This window comes from Mustela putorius, unplaced genomic scaffold (assembly GCF_011764305.1).
Source record: "Mustela putorius furo isolate JIRA1106 unplaced genomic scaffold, ASM1176430v1.1 tig00003869_pilon_pilon_pilon, whole genome shotgun sequence".
Taxonomy (NCBI): Eukaryota; Metazoa; Chordata; class Mammalia; order Carnivora; family Mustelidae; genus Mustela; species Mustela putorius.
This window is the reverse complement of record NW_025422021.1, coordinates 3520675-3545334: the sequence shown is the minus strand read 5'-3', so window position 1 is coordinate 3545334 and position 24660 is coordinate 3520675. Positions and strand designations below refer to the sequence as shown.

General features: G+C 38.8%; 1 protein-coding gene across 6 annotated transcripts in view; it reads right to left on the bottom strand.

Annotated features, from left to right (window-relative positions):
• The window catches only part of CCDC141 (coiled-coil domain containing 141), a 231247-nt gene that overhangs the window by 123479 nt on the left and 83108 nt on the right, over positions 1 to 24660 (bottom strand). For all 6 annotated transcript variants that reach the window (XM_045066875.1, XM_045066874.1, XM_045066876.1 and 3 more), the window contains one exon: positions 24111 to 24364. In XM_045066875.1, the coding sequence (XP_044922810.1) occupies positions 24111 to 24364 (254 nt within the window). The remainder of the gene's footprint in view (positions 1 to 24110; positions 24365 to 24660) is intronic.

Sequence of the window (24660 nt, the reverse complement as noted above, 5' to 3'; positions counted from 1 at the left end):
CCACTGAGGGGAGGATAAGGAAGTAGAACTAATGACACTTCCAAAGAAACCCAATAGTTTAGTAAAGGAGAGATCCGATGGCAGCTTTAAGGAGGCAGAGGCAACAACAGGGCCTCTCCACACTTTTTTCTTTATTTATTAGATGAGACTTAAGCATTTTTTGCAGGCACAGTGACTGAAGATACATGAAGGAGAGTGGATCCAGAACATACCAGAAGAGAGGAAAGGTTGGAAGAGGGCTAGTTTGTGTTTATTGGACAACCCATCCCCACTTCAACACCCTGCTATGAGATAAAATGAAGGAAGTAAGAGAAATGAACCCCTCCCCTTTGGCAGAAAGAGTTCAGGGACTACCTTAGGCAGGTTACAAGTTACCTCATTCAATCTTTACATCCCTCTTCTGTGGAGAGATTTTCTTTTTCAGCAGATTAGGAAACACACCCAGCAGGAGTGTTATGAGTTTAGCAACTTGCTTAAGGTCACACAACCAATAAGAGGAAAATCCCACAGACAGAAATGTCATGGTCAGAATTCACACTTTCTTGTTTAATGTTTTTCTTCTCATCACCTCCATCTGTAGAACCAGAGGATTCCAGGAGAAAGGAATGGTTCTTATCAGGCTATTTTATGAACATTTTTTTAAAATTTTATTTATTTGATAGACAGAGATCGCAAGGAGGCAGGGAGGCAGGCAGAGTAAAAGGGGGAAGCAGGCTTCCTGCTGAGCAGGGAGCCCAATGTGGGGCTCGATGCTAGGACACTGAGATCATGACCCGAGTTGAAGGCAGAGGCTTTAACCCACTGGGCACCCAGGTGCCCCTTTACGAACATTCTTAAGATAAAAACCAAAATGCAACACCATAGTTAAAAAGTCTAACACAGAAAAGGTTTCTGCAGATTACCACTGGGGCTCAGTGGAAATATTGCCTTCAAGAGCACAGGTGTGGGTCAGGCCTATTAGTAGACTTGCCTGAGAAGAAAACGCCAGCTATGGGCAGAGGCAACAGCAAGTGCAAACTGAGAATTCGAAAGATTGGACTAATACATGGTAGCACCAACGATAGAAAAATGCACCCTGACAGTCAAGAAGAAAAAATTCACGTGGCAAGAAGTGAACTTCTGCGGCAGCCCAAAGCGATACATCAGACTGCCAAAAAACTACCCCTCTCTTTTTGTGCAATTTGTTCTACAATCCAAGATCAGATCTTGTTTTTTGAACTTTGTTTAAAAGTATGCTGGAGGAGGTGAGCCAGCAATAAGCAATTCAAACCACCTTAACAGAAATGCTTAAGGGAAGATGAAAATCTCTTCAAATTACTTTTATTTTCTTTTCCACGTGTGAACAATTCTTGACAAATAACCAGTTACTACTAGAGACAAAAACTGATAAAGGAGAGTAAAAAGCATCAGTTATTTATCTTCTTTAACCCAAGATTTTTTGATAATCTCTCTTCCAAGTATCAAAAATGCACACATATACCAAAGTGTCTTCAATCATAGCAGATAGCCACAGGTGACACTTCTAACATCTACTTTGTTTTTGAAGGCATGTTAGCATTATAACAACTATTTTATCTCCCATAAGGTTTTTTTCTTTTTTACATTCTTTTTTGTATTAGACCATATGGTCAAATGTGCTCTGTATTTAATTAGGCAATAACAAAACTTCAAATATCCATTTGCTCCATTGGGCGATCATGTATATTAGGGAAAGAGGCACTAAAGCTGTGTCATTAATGTTTATAAGTGAGGACTTGGGAGCAGGGAGGAAAGAAGAATTACTGTCAAAAATGTGGTTGGGTTTCTTTTTAGATAGATAGTGGGACTAGTTATTGGCTAACCAGTTATTAGCCAATTACTAGTTATTTGGACTTTATTTCATTGATTCTAGGAGGATAATGTTCACAATATTTCTTTTCTGGAATTTGGAAAGTCTCTAGGAATTATGGAAGTCAAGTGGAAGGTACTAGTATCTCCTCAACAAATTACGGAATCCCAGTGTTCTCTGTTGATGGGTAGTGGGAAAGCTAAGATATGTTGTCTGTCATGAAGCATTTTTTTTTTTACTTTATAAACAGCTTCACAGATCATCTAATTCCCTGTCTAGAATCACAATTTTATGTATTTAATTATTCTGATTTGTGTTGGCATATCATTTTTCTTCTCACATCTATATAGCAAGAAAAATGTCACTAAGGACTTTCTCCCTTCCCAAGACTGGCCTCAACTCTTGTTTATGTTTATGTAGGCACTTCACTTTCAGCTCCTTAATGGAAGAAAGCTGTTTAGTCCAGTAGCTAAAATAGTATGGTGGATGTGTCTGGGCCCAAACTTTATTTCTAGCATTACCTCTGACTCATTGGGGCAAATCTTCTCAGCAGTAGAAGAAAGCCTTTATTTTAAGAACGGGAAACAGAGACTAGCCCAGTGTCCCAGCAATGTGCATTTCTGCCAAAACTATCTAAGGAACGGTTTGCTCGATATAACCTAGGGTTCCCCTATAAGTGATCTGGAGCTAATTATATTCATTGTGTGTGTGTGTGTGTGTGAGAGAGAGAGAGAGAGAGAGAGAGATAAAGGAAGGAAGGAAGGATAGAAGGGCAGGGGAGGGAGGGGAAGGAAGGAGGGGATAGACATTACAGAGTTACTTAGGAGAGGGATGAAAGTTTGACATTTTCACTTTACCATCCGGGTCCTATGCCATGCAGCCAAACAGATTTCATACCGAAGCTTTAGCCAGATTCTTGGTTGTTGGAAAAAAATGAGAGTCAGAACCTATCATATTGACAGGATAAATAACTGTTAAATGTTAAGAGATGTTGCCATTCTTTCAAAGTATTCTATTTATTTTGTTTGCTTATAAATCTTCTTAAAAAGCATAAAAATTAATCATACCCTTTGCTTGTCTTTGGGGACCAGAGAGTGACAGCAAAGGAGGGAATGAGTCCCACTTTCTGGCCAGTTTGGGGTCGTAGTATTTTTGAGGAGGAAAAAAAAGCCAACAATCTCCAGCACCAGGAGCAGAGAGGAAACAGAGTTCAGGGTGGTGGGAAGAGATCCACAGAGAGTCTGGAGCTTAGAAGATAGCTCAGGTAGCAGCAGCTATCCCTGCCACAGGATGGGAGGGTTTGAGGATCGGGGATCAATGCAGAACCTTCCCAGGGAGCACCCATACCAAACAGTTTTGTCATCAGTCCTACTACTGCTGCAGACAGTGTTATTTGGTCACAGTGTGTGTCCCCAGTCCTCTCACGGCTGATTAGGGAGCTTAAATCATTGTGCCTAATTAAAAGTTGGTAGGTCAATTGAAGAGTATGTAGAAATGACAGACTAAGTTCATGATTACATAATCAACCATAAGAAGTATAAATGAGCTTTAAAAAAATAACTAAAGAATGAAGAAAGTTAAAGAGAAAAAAATTAATTTTAAACTTTATCTAACAAATAAATTGGACTTTCTGAAACTTGGCTGACTACCAACCTGTGAAATGGCATTTATTTCCCCTCTACATCATAATGTTTTAGAAAGCTAAGATTTTTTTGTAATTTAGAGAGTTGATGTGAGATCTGGCCAATGTGCAGGATTTTATGCATCAGTGGTTATCCAGTAAAGCTCAGAAAGTACCCACCAATGTATAGAGCAATATGGTGACCAGATGAACATTTATTGAGCACTTACCATATGAAAGCTGTGCTCTAAGCATTTTTACCTATATAACATTGTTTATTTTTATAGAAAATCTATAAAAACCTATAGATATTATTTTCATTTTACAGAAAAGAAAAAAGAAGCATTAATGTAAAAAAGAAGCAATAAATGTAAAAGCTAGAATTTATATCCACACTATCTGCATCAGAGTCCCTCTGTCAGGATTTCTGACATGCAATGTCATTGCACTGCACTAAGACATCAGTGTCTTAGCATGAGTGTGTGCTAACCACTTTGGAATAATGGTTAGCGTACATTCTAATTAGAGGAGGTTCTATTGTTTTCAAAATCCTATGCTTCTCCTGTACTTTCAGATACTTTGCATCTACTGCTGGTATGTCTTAGAGCAAATTATAGAGATAGCCCATGTGTTAAAACTCTGAAATAAATTTTAATCTATGAGTGCCTGGAAAGTTATGTATGTCTGTTACTGGGCTGAGCTATTGGATACCAGTATCTGCAAGATAATTCAACCTTTATTGTGGTTTTATGCCAGTCAATGTTAGAAACCTGCATTCAGAGAGGTTGTTTTTAAAGACATATTTATTCATTTTTGAGAGAGAAAATGAACAGGAGGGAGCCAAGGAGAGAGAGAGAAACTTAAGCTGACTCCACACAGAGTGTGGAACCAGACACAGGGCTCAATCTCACGACCCTGAAATCATGACCTGAGCCGAATCCAAGAGTTGGAAGCCTACCTACTGCACCACCCAGTCTCCCCAGAGAAACTTAAAACAAAAGAAAACAAAACACTTACCACTATACTAGGCACTTTTATTTTACCTCATATTAATTTAAGCAGGTCAACCATTCAAGCTCTAAGTTGTATTTAGAAGATAGTATCATATAAAGGAGAATATACTTGCACGTATGTGTGTATGTACATGTGTGCATGCACACACACACAGTTTTATAGCTGCCCACCAAGCAGGTACAAGACTGGTATCCTGAGGCTGTGCTTATATGTGCCATTTTGATGTCATTTTAATTGCCTATTGACAAGGAATATGATTACGTATGGTTATACCATTATGATAAACATGGTACTCAAATGATAAAACCTTCCAAATGTGAATTCTATTACCCTTTGTCCCCCCTGCAAAGATTTGTATCTTAAAAATATGTACAATCTGGGTAGTAAAAAAAAGAAATTATCTGCCTTTATGTCTTACTTAATTCTCTTAGATGTCCTTGACACTGTCTTGTACAAAGAGACCATGAATAACTTAGTTTTAATTTATTTGTTTGTCTCACTTATGCCTGATTGGAGCAATTGAGAAAAATTACATTCATAAATCTTCTTGCCAAGATAATTAATTATGCACGAAATATTCCAAGCTGCTTCTGATTTTCATTAATGAAGCAGATTATCTGCAAAACAAAATGCTGCTGGAGTTGGAAAGAAAGGTCAGCTAGCCGTTCATCTTTAAGTGTAAAGCAAGTGCAAATTTTTACATCTGAAAAACAATGATAAAGAGAGAACATGCTATGATTATGTTTATCAGATTATCATATCCCAGTTAAGAGAAGAAAGTATGTGGTTTTCATTTGTTTTTTTCTCTGTTATTGAAATAAATCCTATGTCACCATCACGCTGGTCAATTTCTTTTCCAAAGGAAAATTAGCTGAACTATATAGTTCAAAGTATTAGGCCATAAGCCCTTAGAAACAGAGAAGCACTAAATGCATCTTTTAAAAGGCCCTTATGAGAGAAGATGTGTCAGATATTCAGACATCCACATTATTATTCATCAGTAATCTTTGCTCTAATTCTCTACTTAATTTTCCTTTTTCTTAAGTGGTTATAATGATAGACAATGCTGGCATTTTATCACTGTAAGATTTGACAGTTCTTATGTTCCTCTAAAATAAGTACAGACCTGACAAAAAAGTCTTTGTCTTCCAATGGTACATGTGCCTCTGTATCAACTTATGGTTCCACAATGTTCTAGGCTTATAGGCAGACCATCCAGGAACATGATAGTCATAGAGTCCAGATTACTATCTAACAGAGTCACATCGTGTTAGCACATCTGACTTGGTGTTGTTGCTGTTACTACCCTTCACCACTGCATCAACAAAACTTTTTTTTTAAATAGATTTTATTTATTTATTTATTTGAGGGAGAGAGACGGAGATTAGTGAAAGAGAGCACAAGGAGGGAGGAGAGAGAAAAGCAGGTTCCCTGCTGAGCAAGGAACCCAATGTGTAGACTCGATCCCAGGACTGTGGGATCACAACCTGAGCTGAAGGCAGACACTTAACCAATTGAGCCACCCAAGCACCTCTCAACAAAACTTTAAAATAGAACATTCCAAAAAACTTAAAAGCTTAGGTAAGATAATTATGTTTGTATTTACCTGAATTTTAAAATATTTCCTGGTTTGGGGTGCCTGGGTGGCTCAGTGGGTTAAGCCTCTGCCTTCGGCTCGGGTCATGATCTCAGGGTCCTGGGATAGAGCGCAGGATTGGGCTCTCTGCTCAGCAAGGAGCCTGCTTCCCCCTCCCCCTCTGCCTGCCTCTCTGCCTACTTGTGATCTCTCTCTCTCTGTCAAATAAATAAATAAAATCTTTTTAAAAAATCAGGTAATAAGATAGCATGTATAGGTTAATTCCATTATTTTTATGTGTTTGGTTAGGTGTTTCTTTGATAAATGTGTTGGAGGCGGGGGCCTGGGTGGCTCAGTGGGTTAAGCCTCTTCCTTCAGCTCAGGTCCTTGATCTCAGGGTCCTGAGATCAAGGTGCACATCGGGTTCTATGCTCAGTAGGGAGGTGCTTTCCCCTCTCTTTCTGCCTGCCTCTCTGCCTACTTGTGATTTCTCTGTCTCTGTCAAATAAATAAATAAAAAATCTAAAAAAAACAAAACAAAAACCAGGTGTGTGTGTGCCTGTGACTGTGCTCATGCTTATATAAAGGTCTAGAAGGTGGCGGTATACCAAGTGCTAATAGCAATTTTCTATATGGATAGTGATCTCACTTACATTTCTAACAAATGAGCATTATTAAATGACAAGCAGAAAAAAAAATACAACTATCTTTTTTTTTTTTCAACAGAGAGAGGCAAGGGGTGGACAAGGGAGAGAGGGTGGAGGGAAAGGGAGAAAGAGAATCTTAAGCAGGCTCCACGTCCAGCACAGAGCCTGATGCAAGCATCCATCTCATAACCCTGAGATCACTGACCTGAGCCGAAATCAAGAGTTGGACGCTTAACCAACTAAGCCACCTAGGTGTCCCCTTTTTTGTTTTAAACTAGTAATTAAATTCCCATTGAACAAGTATGGCTCTTGAGATCATCAAAGTAAGCTTTATTTAATCATGTTATTGAACTCAAGACAATGAGATTAGCCTTTAATGCAGAAATAGTCTTTACTTGAGTATGGTGATAGAGGTAGATAGGAGTATAGAAGTATGTAATATGCTGGGTCTTCACTGTCCTTTTCAGACAGGATAACAAAAATTGCTAATACCAATATAGCCGTTCTATGGGACAGATTCTTTTCTAAGAACTTGGCATTGTAATACCTTGTTTGATGATCATAACAACATTTTGAAGTAAGTACTATTATATCTACATTTTACAGAAAACTGAGTCAGAGAGAGGTTAAGTAATTACTCAGTTACTCAGCTACTAAGTGATAGAGCCAAGACTTTAACTTAGCCAATAGTCTGGACCCAGTACCTTTGCTCTTACAAGCGAGCACACAGAAGCAACAGTTACTTTATTAATTATTCCAGCTGTTATCTCTGGTGTTAACAAGAGAGGATATAACATGGAATATTTTAAGATTAAGAGCCTAAATTTTGTATTTATGGGAATGACTAACTTATTTATTTGCCAATTTTATTAAAAATTTACATTTATTTGTATTATTATTTTTAAATTGATTTTCACTTGTGACTGTTAGGAATGGAGTCGAATTGAAAGCCTAGTTCTCTTAACCACAAATATACATTCTTAAAGCTTTGCTTTACCTAAAGCAGCCACTGAGAACCAAATGGTATTAAGAAATTTTGACATATATACCAACAGTAATGCCAAGCCCAGGGAAAAGAATATAGACCAGATGAGGAAGAATTCATAGGTTATAAGGCTTAACCAAAGAGAGAGAAGACTAGGAAATTAATATTTTGTAAGCTCCTCTTAGAATGCTAGGCATTGTACTACATGTTTTATACACGTTATTTCATTTAATCATTAGAACAACACTGTGAATTGAGAGTTATTATTCCTGATTTAAATGTGCGACTCAGAAACAGGAAAAGATGGTGGAAGATAATAGGGAACCCTATTTCAACTGGTCCCCTGGATTTAGCTGGATATCTATCAAACCATTATTTTTTTTTAAGTTTTTCTTTATTTATTTGACAGACATCACAAGTAGGCAGAGAAGCAGGTAGATAGAGAGGAAGGGAAGCAGGCTCCCTGCTGAGCAGAAAGCCTGATGCAGGGCTCAATCCCAGGACCCTGGGATCATGACCTGAGCTGAAGGCTGAGGCTTTAACCCACTCAGCCACCCGGGCACCCCCTACCAAACCATTCTTAACACCCATAAAATCAGCCTTAAATGTAAGAAGATATATTTTAATCTCTACAGAGTATCTCCAGAGGTCTCGAGGTATGAAGCAGGGACCTGTGATTCTATGTGCAGATATTGGAAGATAAACAGAAAGGAGAGAGAACCACCATAAGCTGGTGCCAAGAAAATGAGATAATACCATTGAACAAAAGCATCCTGGCCTGGGACCAGGCACAAACTTGTAGACTGGTAGTGACAGGGAAAGGACTTTAGTGTAAAGCCCACAGACAGGATTCAGGGGAGGCTCGTGGTTTTAGAAGCACAAAGGGCAGAGATGTGCCCAGCCCTGGGTTCCCTATAAAACACTCCTTTGGGATTGTTGCTGTGGGGCACAAAACTGGGGAGGCTGCAGTTTTTAGGTTTTTAGACTTTTAGCTCAGACAGAAATGGAAACAGTGTGGCCTGGAAAGCTCAGTGAAGAGCTTTCCTCTATTCCTCTACTGTGATCTCTCTATTCTGAGACAGGGGTTTGGATGCAATCACTTCTGCTCTGACTCTTGGAAGAGACTCAGAAAGCCACTAGGGAAAGCCACCAGAGAACAAAAGCCACAAAAAAACAGTTTTCACTGAGACCATCTCCCCGCACTGGGGGCAGGGCAACTCTGCCCAAGCAGGGTTGCCTGAGTAACAGTGCAGCAGGCCCCTCCTCCAGAAGACGTTCTGGAAGAACAAGAGGATGACAACCCTAATTTCCCTATAAAACAGGTGCATCTTACTTGGGTCGTAGTTAATACTTTGGACTCCATACGTTCCCTCAACCACCCCTCAACAGAATGACTAAGAGGAGGAACCCCCAACAAGACAAGAATCATAGAGTGTGGCCTCTGTCATAGACCTAATGGATATGGATATAAGCAAGATGTCAGAAATAGACTTCAGAGTAACAATTGTAAAGTTGATATCTAGGCTTGAGAAAAATATTAGCAACAATATAGAATCTCTAAGGGCAGAAATGAGACCTAATCGAACTGAACTTAAAAAAGCTAAGAATGAAATGCAGTCTAAACTGGATACTCCAAAAGCCAGGGTAAAGAATGAATTAGTGGGCTAGAAAATAAGGTGATAGAAGGAAGCCAAGGAAGCCTGGGATTAACTCCTGAAAGCTGAAAAGATCAGACTGAGAGAGATTAATGATGCCATGAAACTTTCCAATGTCAGATCTCTGAGGGAATGGAGAGTGAGAGAGAGAGAGAGAGGTCTAGAAGATATATTTGAGCAAATTGTAGCTGAGGACTTCCCTAATCTGGGGAAGGAAATAAGCACTTGTGCCCAAGAGGCAGAGACGACCCCTCCCAAGATCAATGAGAACAGACTGATGACATATAATAGTACAATTTGAAAATCTTGGATCCTAGGGAACAATCTTGAAAGCAGCTGGGCGGGGGGAGAGATTACTTACATACAGAGAGAGGAACTTCAGAGTTATGTCAAACCTTGACCAGGCAAGTCAGAAAGGGCTGGAAAGACATATGCAGGGTACTAAATGAGAAGGACATGCAGCCAAGGATACTCTATCCAGCAAGGCTGTCATTGAGAATGGATGGAAAGACAAGGGCTTCCAAGATTGGCAGAAACGGAAAGAATATGTGACTACCAAGCTGACCCTGCAAGAAATATTAAGGAAGGTTCTGTAAAAGAAGGACCCCAAGAGTAACATAGACCAGAAATTTAGAGATAATCTACATAAACAAGGACTTCACAGGAAACATTATGGCAATAAAATCATATCTTTCAATAATCACACTCAATATGAATGGCCTAAATGCTCCCATGAAATGGCACAGGGTTGTAGACTGGATAAAAAGACATCCATATGCTACTTACAAGAGACTCATTTTGAACCTAAAGATATATCCAGATGGAAAGCGAGAGCATGGAGAACAATTTTTCGTACAAAAACAGACCTCAAAAGAAAGCTGCAGTAGCAATTCTTGTATCAGACAAATTAGATCTTAAACTAAAGACTGTAGTAAGAGACACAGAAGGACACTATATCATTCTTAGAGGGCCTACCCAACAAAAAGATTTAACAATTGTAAGTATCTATGCCTCCAACATGGAAGCAGCCAACTACATAAGCCAATTGTTAACCAAAATAAAGGAATATATTTTTTTAAAGATTTTATTTATTTATTTGACGGACTAAGATCAGAAGTAGGCAAAGAGGCAAGTGGGGGCGGGGGCGAATCAGGCCTCCCACTGAGCATAGAGCCCAATGCAGGGCTCAATCCCAGGACCCTGGGATCATGACCTGAGCTGAAGGCAGAGGCTTAACCCACTGAGCCACCCAGGCACCCCAAGGAACATTTTTTTTTAAAGATTTTGTTTATTTATTTGAAAGAGACAGAGAGGGAGAGGGGGAAGCCATCCCCCTGCTTGGCAGAGAGTCTGATGTGCTTAATCCCAGGACCCTGAGCTCATGACCTAAGCAGAAGGCAGATGCTTAACCAACTGAACCACCCAAAGAAATGTATTATTAATAACACCCTAAATAAATGTATTGTTAATAACATTTTAATAACAGGTGACCTCAACACTCTCAGCAATAGACAGATCATCTAAGCAGAAGATCAACAAAGAAACAATAGCTTTCAGTGACACACTGGATGGGATGGACCTCATAGATATATACAGAACATTCCACCCTAAAACAACAAAAACTCATTCTTCTCTAGTGCACATGGAACTTCCTCCAGAAGAGACCAAATACTTTGTCATAAATCAGGTTTCAACTGATACCAAAAGACTGAGATTATTCCCTGCATATTCTCAGACCACAACATTTTGAAACTGGAACTCAATCATAAGAAAAAATTGGAAGGAATTCCAACACTTGGAAGCTATAAACCATCCTGCTTAAGAATGTTTGGGTCAACCAGGAAATTAAAGAAGAAATTAAACAATTCATGGAAACCAATGAGAATGATAACATATCCATCCAAAACCTATGGGATACTGCAAAAGCGGTCCTAAGAGTGAAATACATAGCCATCCAAGCCTTACTCAAAAAATAGAAAAATCCTGAATACACAAGATAACTTTATACCTTAAAGAACTAGTGAAAGAACAACAAATAAAGCCTAAGCCATGCAGGAGAAGAGAAATAATTAAGATTAGAGCAGAGATCCATGAATTAGAAACCAGAAATACAGTAGAGTAGATCAACAAAACTAGAACCTGGTTCTTTGAAATAATTAATAAGATCAATAAACCACTGGCCAGACTTATCCAAAAGAAAATAGAAAGGACCCAAATTAATAAAATTATAAATGAAAAGGGAGAGATCACGACTAACACCAAGGAAATAGAAAAATTAGAAATTATTATCAACAACAATATGGCAATAAATTAAGCAACCTGGAAAAAAAAATGGATGCCTTCCAGGAAACCTATAAACTACCAAGATTGTTTTGAAACAGGAAGAAATTGACAATCTGAGTAGACCAATAACTAGTAACAAAATTGAAGCAGTGATTTATTTTTTTTTAAAGTTTTTATTTATTTATTTGACAGACAGAGATCAGAAGCAGGCAGAGAGAGAGGAGGAAGCAGGCTCCCCGCAGAGCAGAGAGCCCGATGCGGGGCTCGATCCCAGGACCCCGGGATCATGACCTGAGCCGAAGGCAGAGGCTTTAACCCGCTGAGCCACCCAGGCGCCCCTGAAGCAGTGATTTAAAAACCTCCAAAAAACAAGAGTCCAGGGCCTGATGGATTCCCAGGGGAATTCTATGAAACATTCAAAGAAATAATACCTATACTCCTGAAGCTGTTTCAAAAAATAGAAACAAAAGGAAAACTTCCAAACTCATTCTATGAGGTTAGCATTACCTTGATCACAAAACAAGGCAGAAACCTCATCAAAAAGGAGAATTACATGCAGGAGGAGTCAAGATGGCAGAGAAGTAGCAGGCTGAGATGACATCAGGTCACAGCAGTTCAGCTAGATAGTTATCAAACCATTCCGAACACCTAAAAACCCAACCAGAGACCAAAAAGAAGAAGAGTAGAAAATTCTAGAAACAGAAAATCGGTCCCTTTCTGAAAGGTAGGATGTGCGGAGAAGTGAATCCGAAGCAATGGTTAGATAGACCGCACGGGAGAGGAGCAGGCTCAAAGCAAAGTGGCGGAGCAATGGAGCAAAAAATTCGAACTTTTTAAGTCTGCTCCACTTAGGGACATTGTTCCAGAGGCTAAGCTGGGGTGGAGTCCTCACGGGGATAGTATGGGATCACAGAAGGATCGGGGGTGTCTGAGTGTAGCAGAGCTCACAGGTATCAGAGCGAGAAGCTGGCTACAGAGATGGAGCTGAGGAGTGAGCTCTCAACTTGGAGTTACCTTAAGCTGTGATCTGCAGCACTGTCAGACCACTGCTTTTTGAGCAGGGACCCCACAAGTGGCAGATCCAGGGAGATCCACCTTCATCTGCTAGAAGAGCAGTGCAGCAGGAATCTGCTGGGTTTGGAGATTCCAAACAGAGCTCTGCATCAGAGACAGAAATGCTCGGTCACAGGCTGGGTGAGCTCAGAGCACAGCCAAAGGCCAGGAAGACAGGAGTGATTGAAAGCTATTCTCTCTCCTAAAGAGTGGGGCACCAAGCTCTTGGCTCCTCCAGGCCAGAGACTGGGAGGCCACCATTTTCATTCCCATCCTCCAGAGCTCTATGGAAAGCATTCAGGGAACAAAAGCTCCCGGGAGTGAACCTGAGCAGATTACTTAGCTGGCCCCTGTCAAGGGCGGAGCAATTCTGCCACTAGGGCAAAGACATTTGAGAATCACTACAACAGGCCTCTCCCCCAGAAGATCAGTACAAACATCCAGCTAAGACCAAGCTCACTGATCAAGGAGAACAGCAGAATTCCAGAGGAGGGAAAAGCAAAGCATGGAATATATGGCTTTCTTCCCATGATTCATTAGTCTTGCAAAGTTAATTAATTTTTTAGTTTTTTTTTCTTATTCTAATTTTTTTAACTTTTCCTCTTTCAGCATTTTTAACTAGTTTATCTTAACAATACCTTCCTAAAAAAAAAATCTTTTAAAATCATCATTATCATAGTCATATTTTATCCTTCATTGTATCTAATTTATTTTTTGTATACATATGGGGTTTTTTTCTTCTAAAAAATTTTTAGGATAAAATTTCTTCTAATAGATCAAAATATGCCCTAATTCTAGCACAGGACTTTGTTCTAGTCTCCAGCCCGAGCAAATTCTCTCCACTTTCTTTTTCCTTCTTTTCCCAACCAACTTATCTTATCAATTCCTTTCATAGAATTTTTTTTTTATTTTCATCTTTACAATCATATTTCATCCCTTAATCATGTTTACACTTATTTTGTATATGTTTTTCTTTCTTTAAAATTTCAGGAGGTAGTTTCTTCTAAGAGACCAAAATACACCCAAAATCAAGTGTGTGGCTCTACTCTATTCACCATGCTAATATATATATATATTTTAAATTTTTAAAAAACTTTACCCCCTTTCTTCTCCCCCCAATTTGGGGTCTTTTCTGATTTGATTAGCATACATTCTTCTGGGGTCTTTTCAACCCTTTTAGTATTTTATTCTCTCATCTCTCCTTCTTATATTGTTATCTGGATAAAATGACAAGGTGGAAAAATGTAGCACAAAAACAAAAACAAAATCAAGAGGCAGTACCAAAGGCTAGGGGACCTAATTAACATGGACATTGGTAAAATGTCAGAACTAGAGTTCAGAATGACAATTCTCAAGGTGCTGGCTGGGCTCAAAAAAGGCATGGAAGATGTTAGAGAAACCCTGTCTGGAGAAATAAAAGCCCTTTCTGGAGAAATAAAAGAACTAAAATCTAACCAAGTTGAAATAAAAAAGCTATCAATGAGGTGCAATAAAAAATGGAGGTTCTTAGTGCTAGGATAAATGAGGCAGAAGGGAGAATTAGTGATATAGAAGACAAAATTCTGGAGACTAAAGAAGCTGAGCAAAAGAGAGAAACAATTACTGAACTACAAGGGGAGAATTCAAAAGATAAGTGATACCATAAGATGAAACAATATTAGAATAATTGGGATTCCAGAAGAAGAAGAAAGGTGGGGTAGAAGGTATATCGGAGCAACTTCTTGTAGAAAATTTTCTTAATATATCAAAGGGAACAAGCATCAAAATCCAGGAGGCACAGAGAACCCTCCTCAAAATCAATAAAAATATGTTCACACCCCATTATCTAATAGTAAAACTTACAAATCTCAGTGACAAAGAGAAAATCCTGAAAGCAGCCCAGGACAAGAAGTCTGTAACATACAAGGGTAACAATGTTAGACTGGCAGCAGACTTATCCACAGAGACCTGGTAGGCCAGAAAGGACCGGCATGACAAATTCAGAGCACTAAATGAGAAAAACATGCAGCCAAGAATACTCTATCCAGCTAGGCTACCACTGAAAATAGAAGGAGAGATAAAAATCTTCCAGGAAAAACAAAAACCAAAAGAATTTGTAAACACCAGACCAACCCTAAAGGAAATATTGAAAGGTGTCCTCTAAGCAAAGAGAGAGCCTCAAAGTAATAGACCAGAAAGAAACAGAGACAATATACAGTGACAGTAACCTTACAGCCAATACAATGGCACTAAATTCATATCTTTCAATAGTTACCCTGAATGTAAATGGGTTAAATTCCCCAACCAAAACACACAGGGTATCAGAATGGATAAAAAAAACAAAACCCATCAATATGCTGTCTACAAGAAACTCATTTTAGACCCAAAGACACCTCCAGATTTAAAGTGAGGAAATGGAAAACAATTTACCATGCTAATGGACAACAAAAGAAAACTGAGGTGGCAATCCTGTTATCAGATAAATTCGATTTTAAGCCAAAGTGATGAGGAAGGACACTATTTCATACTCAAAGGGTCTGTCCAACAAGAAGATCTAATAATTTTAAAAATCTAGACCCCTAACATGGGAGTAACCAACTATATAAACCGATTAATAACAAAATCAAAGAAAGGCATCAACAATAATACAATAATAGTAGGGGACTTAACATCCCCTCTCACTGAAATGGACACATCATCTAAGCAAAAGATCAACAAGGAAATAAAGGCCTTAAATGACACATTGGACCAGATAGATGTCACAAATATATTGAGAACATTCCATCCCAAACCAAAAGAATACAAATTCTTCTCTAGTGTACATGGAACATTCTCCAGAATAAATCACATCCTGGGTCACAAATCAGGTCTCAATTAGTACCAAAAGATTGGGATTATTCCCTGCATATTTTCAGATCACAATGCTCTGAAACTAGAACTCAATCACAAGAAGAAAGTTGGAAAGAACCCAAATACATGGAGGCTAAAGAGGATCCTACTAAAGAATGAATGGGTCAATCAGGAAATTAAAGAAGAATGGAAAAAATTTATGGAAATAAATGATAATGAAAATACAACTGGTCAAAATCTGTGGGACACAGCAAAGGAAGTCCTGAGAGGAAAATATATAGCAATACAAGCCTTTCTTAAGAAACAAGAAAGGTCTCTGGGGCGCCTGGGTGGCTCAGTGGGTTAAGCCACTGCCTCGGCTCAGGTCATGATCTCAGGGTCCTGGGATCGAGTCCCGCATAGGGCTCTCTGCTCGGCAGGGAGCCTGCTTCCTCCTCTCTCTCTGCCTGCCTCTCTGCCTACTTTTGATCTCTCTCTGTCAAATAAATAAATAAAATCTTTAAAAAAAAAAAAAAAAGAAACAAGAAAGCTCTCAAATACACAACCTAACCCTCCACCTAAAGAGTTGAAGAAAGAAGAGCAAAGAAGGCCTAAACCCAGCAGGAGAAGAGAAATCATAAATATCAGAGCAGAAATCAATGAAATAGGCACCAAAAAAAAAAAAAAAAAAAGAGCAAATCAATGAAACTAGGAGCTGGTTCCTTGAAAGAATTAATAAGATTGATAAACCCCTGGCCAGACTTATCAAAAAGAAAAGAGAAAGTACCAAAATAAATAAAATCATGAATGAAAGAGGAGAAATCACAACCAACACCAAAGAAATACAAACAATTATAAGAACATATTACGAACAACTACACACCAGCAAATTTGACAATCTGGAAGAAATGGATGCATTCCTAGAGATATATAAACTACCAATACTGAACCAGGAAGAAACAGAAAACCTGAACAGACCCATAAACAGTAAGAAAATTGAAGCAGTCATCAAAAATCTCCCAATGGGGGTGCCTGGGTGGCTCAGTGGGTTGGGCCTCTGCTTTCAGCTTGGGTCATGGTCTCAAGGTTCTGGGATCCGGTCCCGCGTCAGGCTCTCTGCTCAGTGAGGAGCCTCCCTCTTCTCTCTCTGCCTGCCTCTCTGCCTACTTGTGATCTCTCTCTGTGTGTCAAATAAATAAATAAAATCTTTTTAAAAAAAATCTCCCAACAAACAAGAGCCCAGGGTCAGACAGCTTCCCAGGGGAATTCTACCAAATACTCAAAGAAGAAGTAATACTATTTTTCTGAAACTGTTCCAAAAAATAGAAATGGAAGGAAAATTTCCAAACTCATTTTATGAGGCCAGCATTACGTTGATACCCAAACCACAAAGAGCCCATCAAAAAAGAGAATTACAGACCAATATCCTTGATGAACACAGATGTGAAAATTCTCACCAAAATACTAGCCAATATGATTATTCACCACAATTCAGTGGGATTTATTCCAGGGCTGCAAGGTTGGTTCAACATCTGCAAATCAGTCAATGTGATACAATACATTAATAAAAGACAGAACAAGAACCATATGATACTCTCAACAGATGCTGAAAAAGCATTTGGCAAAGTACAGCATCCTTTCTTGATCAAAACTCTTCAAAGTGTAGGGACAGAGAGTACATACCTCAATATCATCAAAGCCATCTATGAAAAACCCACAGCAATTATCATTCCCAATGGAGAAAAACTGAGAGCTTTTCCACTAAGGTCAGGAACATGGCAGGGATGTCCACTATCACCACTGCTATTTAATATCATACTAGAAGTCCTACTTTCAGCAATCAGACAACAAAAAGAAATAAAAGGCATCCAAATTGGCAAAGAACTCAAATTCTCACTCTTTGCAAATGATATGATACTTTATGTGGAAAACCCAAAGGACTCCACTCCAAAACTGCTAGACTCATACAGGAATTCAGTAAAGTGTCAGGATATAAAAACCAATGCCCAGAAATCAGTTGTGTTTCTATAAACCAACAGCAAGACAGAAGAAAGAGATATTATGGAGTCCATACGACTTATAATTGCACCTAAAACCACAAGATACCCAGGAATACACCTAACCAAAGATGCAAAGAATCTGTACCCAGAAAACTATAAAGTACTCATGAAAGAAATTGAAGAAGACACAAAGAAATGGAAAAATGTTCCATGCTCATGGATTGGAAGAACAAATATTGTGAAAACGTCCATTTAATCTACACATTTAATGCAACCCCTATCAAAATACCATCAATTTTTTCAAAGAAATGAACAAATAATCCTAAAATTTGTATGGAACCAGAAAAGACCTCAAATGGCCAGAGGAATGTTGTAAAAGAAAGTCAAAGTTGGTGGCATCACAATTCCAGACTTCAAGCTCTATTACAAAGCTGTCATCATCAAGACAGTATGGCACTGGCATGAGAACAGACACATAGATCAATGGAACAGAATAGAGAGCCCAGAAATAGAGCCTCAACTCTATGGTCAACTAATCTTCGACAAAGCAGGAAAGAATGTCCAATAGAAAAAAGACAGTCTCTTCAACAAATATTGTTGGGAAAATTGGACAACCACAAGCAGAAGAATGAAACTGGACCATTTCCTTACACCACACACAAAAATAGACTCAAAATGGATGAAAGACCTCAACATAAGATAGGAATCCATCAAAATGCTTAAGGAGGACACAGACAGCAACCTCTTTGACCTCAGCCACAGCAACTTCTTCCTAGGAACATTGACAAAGGCAAGGGAAACAAGGGCAAAAATGAACTATTGGGACTTCATCAAGATCAAAAGCTTTTGCACAGCAAACTAAACAGTCAACAAAACCAAAAGTCAACTGACAGGAATGGGAGAAGATATTTGCAAATGACATATCAGATAAACTTCTAGGATCCAAAATCTATAAAGAACTTATCAAACTCAACACCCAAAGAAAAAATAATCCAATCAAGAAATGGGCAGAGGACAAGAACAAACATTTTGGCAAAGAAGACATCCAGACGGCCAACAGACACATGAAAAAGCACTCCATATCACTCGGCATCAGGGAATACAAATCAAAACCACAATGAGATACCACCTCACACCAGTCAGAATGGCTAAAATTAACAAGTCATGAAATGACAGATGCTGGTGAGGATGTGGAGAAAGGGGAACCATCCTACACTTTTGGTGGGAATGCAAGGTGGTGTAGCCACTATGGAAAACAGCATGGAGTTTCCTCAAAAGTTGAAAATGGAGCTAACCTACAACCCAGCAATCACACTCCTGGTATTTACCCTAAAGATACAAATGTAGTGATCCAATGGGGCATGTGCACCCTAATGTTTATAGCAGCAATGTTTACAATAGCCGAACAATGGAAAGAACCTAGATGTCCATCAACAGATGAATGGATAAAGAAGATGTATATATATATACACACACACAATGGAATACTATGCAACCATCAAAAGAAATGAAATCTTGACATTTTCAATGACGTGGTTGGAACTAGAGGGTATTATGCTGAGGGAAATAAGTCAATTAGAGAAATACAATTGTCATATGATCTCCCTGATATGAAGAATTTGAGAGGCAAAGTGGGGGTTTTAGGGGTAGGGTAGGAAAAAAATGAAACGTGATGGGTTTGGGAGGGAGACAAATTTTAAGAGACTCTTAATCTCACAAAACAAACTGAGGGTTGCCAGGGGGAGAGGGTTAGGGAGAGGTTGGTTGGGTTAAGGACATTGGGGAGGGTATGTGCTATGGTGAGTGCTGTGAAGTGTGTAAGCCTGATGCTTCACAGACTTGTACCCCTGGGGCTAATAATATATCATATGTTAATTTTTAAAAAAGAAGACGTAAAATGGCTAACAGACACATGAAAAATGTTCATCATCACTAGCCATCAGGAAGATTCAAATCAAAACTACATTGAGATACCACCTTACACCAGTTAGAATGGCCAAAATTAACAAGACAGTAAGCAACTTGTGTTGGAGAGGATATGGAGTAAAGGGAACCCTCTTACACTTTTGGGAATGCAAGCTGGTGCAGCCACTTTGGAAAACAGAGTGGAGATTCCTTATGAAATTAAAAGTAGAGCTTTTGTTTGACCCTACAATTGCACTATTGGGTATTTACCTGAAAGATACAGATGTAATAAAAGAAGGGCCATTTGTACCCCAATGTTCATAGCAGCAATGGCCACAGTCACCAAACTGTGGAAAGAACCACGATACCCTTCAACAGACGAATGGATAAAGAAGATATGGTCCATATATACTATGGAGTGTTATGCCTCCATCAGAAGGGATGAATACCCAACTTTAGTATCAACATGAAAGGGACTGGAAGAGAGTATACTGAGTGAAATAAGTCAAGCAGAGAGAGTCAATTATCATATGGTTTCACTTATTTGTGGAGCATAAGGAATAACATGGAGGACATGGGGAGAGGGAGAGGAGAAGTGAGTTGGGGGAAATCAGAGGGGGAGACGAACCATGAAAGACTGTGGACTCTGAGAAACAAACTGACGGTTTTGGAGGGGGACTGGAAGGTTGGGTGAGCCTTGTGGTGGGCATTATATAGGGCATGTATTGCATGGAGCACTGGGTGTGGTGCATAAACAATAAATTCTGGAACACTAAAAAGAAATTTTTTAAAAAGGGAGAATTACAGACCAATATCCCTGATGAATATGGGTGCCAAGATTCTCAACAAGATCCTGGCAAATAGGATCCAACAGTACCTTAAAATAGGATCCATCACAACCAGGTGGGATTCATGCCTAGGATGAAAGGGTATTCAACATCCTTTTGTGTGACAGAACACATTAATAAAAAAAGAGACAAGCACCATGCAATCCTCTCAATTGATGCAGAAAAAGCATTTGACAAAATACAGCATCCTCTCCTGATTAAAACTCTTCAGACTGGGGTGTCTGGGTGGCTCAGTGGGTTAAGCCGCTGCCTTCGGCTCAGGTCATGATCTCAGGGTCCTGGGATCGAGTCCTATGTCGGGCTCTCTGCTCAGCAGGGAGCCTGCTTCTCTCTCTCTCTCTGCCTGCCTCTCTGTCTACTTGTGATCTCTCTGTCAAATAAATAAATAAATAAATAAATAAATAAAACTCTTCAGACTGTAAGAATAGATGGAATATTCCTCAAATTCATAAAAACTATCTATGAAAAGCCCACAGCGAATATTATTCTCAACGGAGAAAAGCTGAGAGCTTTCCCCTTAAGATCATGAACATGACCAGGACATCCACTCTTGCAACTATTGTTCAATGTAGTACTAGAGGTCCTAGCAGCAGCAATCAGACAATAAAAAGAAATAAAATGTCTTCAAATTTGCAAAGAAGCCAAACTCTCCCTCTTTGCACATGACATAATACTTTACATGGAAAACTTAAAAGACTCCACCCCCAAATTACTAGAACTCATAGAGAATTCAGTAATGTGGGAGGATAAAAAATCAACACAAAGAAATTGGTTACTTTTCTATACATTAACAATGCAACTGTAGAAAAAGAAATTAGGGAATATATTCCATTTACAATAGCACTAAAAACCATAAGCTACCTTGGAATAAACCTAACTAAAGAGGTAAAGGACCTATACTCTAGAAACTAGAGAACATTACTAAAACAAACATTGTTAAAATGTCTGTGCTACCCAGAGCAATCTATACTTTCAACACCATCCCAATCAAAATACCAATGGCATTTTTAAAAGACCTCGAACAAACAATTCTAAAATTCATATGGAACCAGAAAAGACACTGAATTGCCAAGCAAATGTTGAAAAAGAATAACAAACCTGGGGGGATCACATTGCTTGATTTTAACCTATATTATTTTAACCTATATTTTAACCTATATTATTGTGATCACCAAGACAGCTTGGTACTCTCACAAAAACAGACACATACATCAGTGGAAAGAATAAAGAACTGAGAGATAGAGCCTCAACTCTATGATCAACTAATCTTCAACAAAGCAGGAAAAATATCCAATGGGAAAAAGACAGTCTCTTCAATAAATGGTGCTGGGAATACGGGACAGCTATATACAGAAGAATGAAACTTGACCATTCTCTTACACCATTCACAAAGAAAATGGATGAAAAGACCTCAGTGTGAGACAGGAATCCATCAAAATCCTAGAGGAGAATATAGGCATTAACCTCTTGGACATCAGTCACAGCAACTTCTTTCACTATGTCTCCAAAGGCAAGGGAAGCAAAAGTGAAAATGAAATTTGGGGACTTCATCAAGATAAAAAGCTGCACAGCAAAGGAAACAGTCAAAAAAACAAAGAGGAAACCCATGGAATGGGAAAAGTTATTTGTAAATAACACTACAGATAAAGGGCTGATATCCAAGATCTATAAGGAACTTCTCAAACTCAACACCAAAAAAATGAATAATCATGTCGAAAAAATGGGCAGAAGACATAAACAGACACTTCTCCAAAGAACACATATGAATGGCTAACAGACACATGAAAAAATGTTCAACATCAATTCTCAGGGAAATTCAAATCAAAACCACATTGAAATACCACCTTATACCAGTTAGAATACAAAAATTAACAAGGCAGGAAACAACAAATTTTAGAGAGGGTGTGGAGAAAGGGGAACCCTCGTACACTGTTGGTGGGGATGCAAGTTGGTGCAGTCACTTTGGAAAACAGTGTGGAGTTTCCTCAATAAGTTAAAGTAGAGCTACCCTGTGACCCAGCAATTGCACTACTGGGCATTTATCCTAAAGATACAGATGTAGTGAAAACAAGGGGCACATGCACCCTGATGTTCCTAGAAGCAATGTCCCCAATAATGAAACTGTGGAAAGAGCTGAGATGCCCTTCAAAAGACAAATGGATAAAGAAGATATGGTCATATACACAATGGAATATTACTCAGCAATAAGAAAGGATGAATACCTGCCATTTATAAATAAATAAGAGACTCATTAAAACAATGAGATAGTAGTATATGCCTATCAGAATGGCCAATGTCCAAGACAGAGAGAACACCGATAATGCTGGGAACGATGTGGAGCAACAGGAATTTTCATTGCTGATGGAAATACAAAGTGGTACAGCCAGTTTGGAAGATGATTTGGTAGTTTCTTATAAACATAGTCTTACTATATGTGAGTCATCAGTGTATTCCTTGGTTGCTTAGATGAATTAAAATTTATGCCCACACAAATATCTATACATGAATCCTTATAGCAGCTTTATTTATAATTGCCCAAACCTGGAAACAACAAAAATCCCTTTCAGTAGGTGAATGGATAAATAAACTGTGGCAAATCCAGACAACAGACTGTTATTCAACACTGAAAAGAAATGAGCTATCAAGCCATGAAAAGATATGGCAGAATCTTAAATGCACATTACTAAGTGAAAGCACTCAATCCAAAAAGGCTAACTACTGATTCCAACTATATGACATTCTGGAAAAGGCAAAACTATGGAGACAGTAAAAAGATGGGTGGTTACCAAGGATTAAGGTGAAGGAGGGATGAAGAGTCAAAACACAAAAGATTCTTAGGGAAGTGAAATTATTCTGTATGCTACAATCGTGGATATATGTCATTTACATTTGACTAAAGCCACAGAATATATTGCACCAAGAGTGAACCCTAACGTATACTATGGATTCGGGATGATAATGATCATCAAAGTAGGTCACTGACTGTAAAAACCATACCACTCTGGTGCAGGATAGGGATAGTGGGAGAGATTATACATGTATGGGAAGAGAGGGTACTCTGTACTTTCCACTCAGTTTTACTATGAATCTGAAACTGCTTTAAAGAAAGAGTTCTATCTGTGCTTACCCTTAAGTAGTTGGGACAAAAAAAGTACACAGCAAGCATATTGACAACTGACCAAAGCATACCTACAGCTAGGGTGATTAGTTCTAGCAAGTCTGCAAACTCATGAACCTCTTGCCCCAAAGCCCTCTAACTATTCAGCATCCAACCACAGGCCAAGGTCATATTTCTTACTTGGAACCAGGTACTTTTTTTTTTTTTTAAAGATTTTATTTATTTATCTGAGAGAGAGAGAGAGAGAGAGAGAGAATGAGAGGAGAGATGTCAGTGGGAGAAGCAGACTCCCTGCCAAGCAGGGAGCCCAATGTGGGACTCGATTCCAGGACTCCAGGATCATGACCTGAGCCAAAGGTAGTCACTTAACCAACTGAGCCACCGAGGTGCCTGGCACCAGACTATTCTTCTAAAACCACTCCTTGGAGCTGACAGACTTTCACTGGCATTAGCAGCAATGTAGTACAGTTCAGCACCATCATGCCTCTTCAACTTTCAAGAAAACTTCAAAAATTTATATTTCAGAATTTCAAGGAAATATGTATATAAGTAGTAATCTGGAAAGAGGTGAGAAAGAGAGTCCAACAATAGAAAATAAAAATATTTGTTTTTCATTTAATTTATGTGGAAAACAACATGTTAGTTTGGACTAAAACCCACAGATTTTGACTGTAACAAATGAGGAACTATCCCAGGAAACAGTCAGTCCACATAATAATCAAACTTCAATAGCTGAGGTCAAGGGATCATTAATTCCCCTTTGGGTTACCTGATTTTCTTGCTGGTCCCACTGACATATCTGCAGAACCTGACGCAGTTCTTGTTGTTGTTGCTTCAGGTCCTTGTCGATTTGCCGTCTCCTGTCTTGGAGAAGCTCAAGAAGGCTGTCAATCTTCAAACAGCTGTTATGAGCTCCCTGAATCAACTCAGGATTCACATTAGGTCCATCACACTTGAATTTTTCTATGAAGTCAGTGAGCTGTTGACTTTTGTTTAAAAGGGCTAGAGATCGTTCTAAGAGTTCTAGAAGAAAATTAGAAAAAAAATACTGATGATATGAGGAAGCTTTTCTATAGTAACATTCAAACTCTTGGTATAATTTAAAATGTATATAACCTTTATGTTAATGATAAATTATACTGTAAGGAATCCAAATGTGTAAATAGAAAATGTCTGATACAACTGGTCAGATAACATGACCTAACAATTTCTGTAGCACTAACTGCCAAATAATAGGATGCTGCAGTTCAGTGACAGTGTAATTCAATACAGGGAGGAGAAAAATCATGGGACTTGGGCACTGTTTCAGTTGGTTTTTA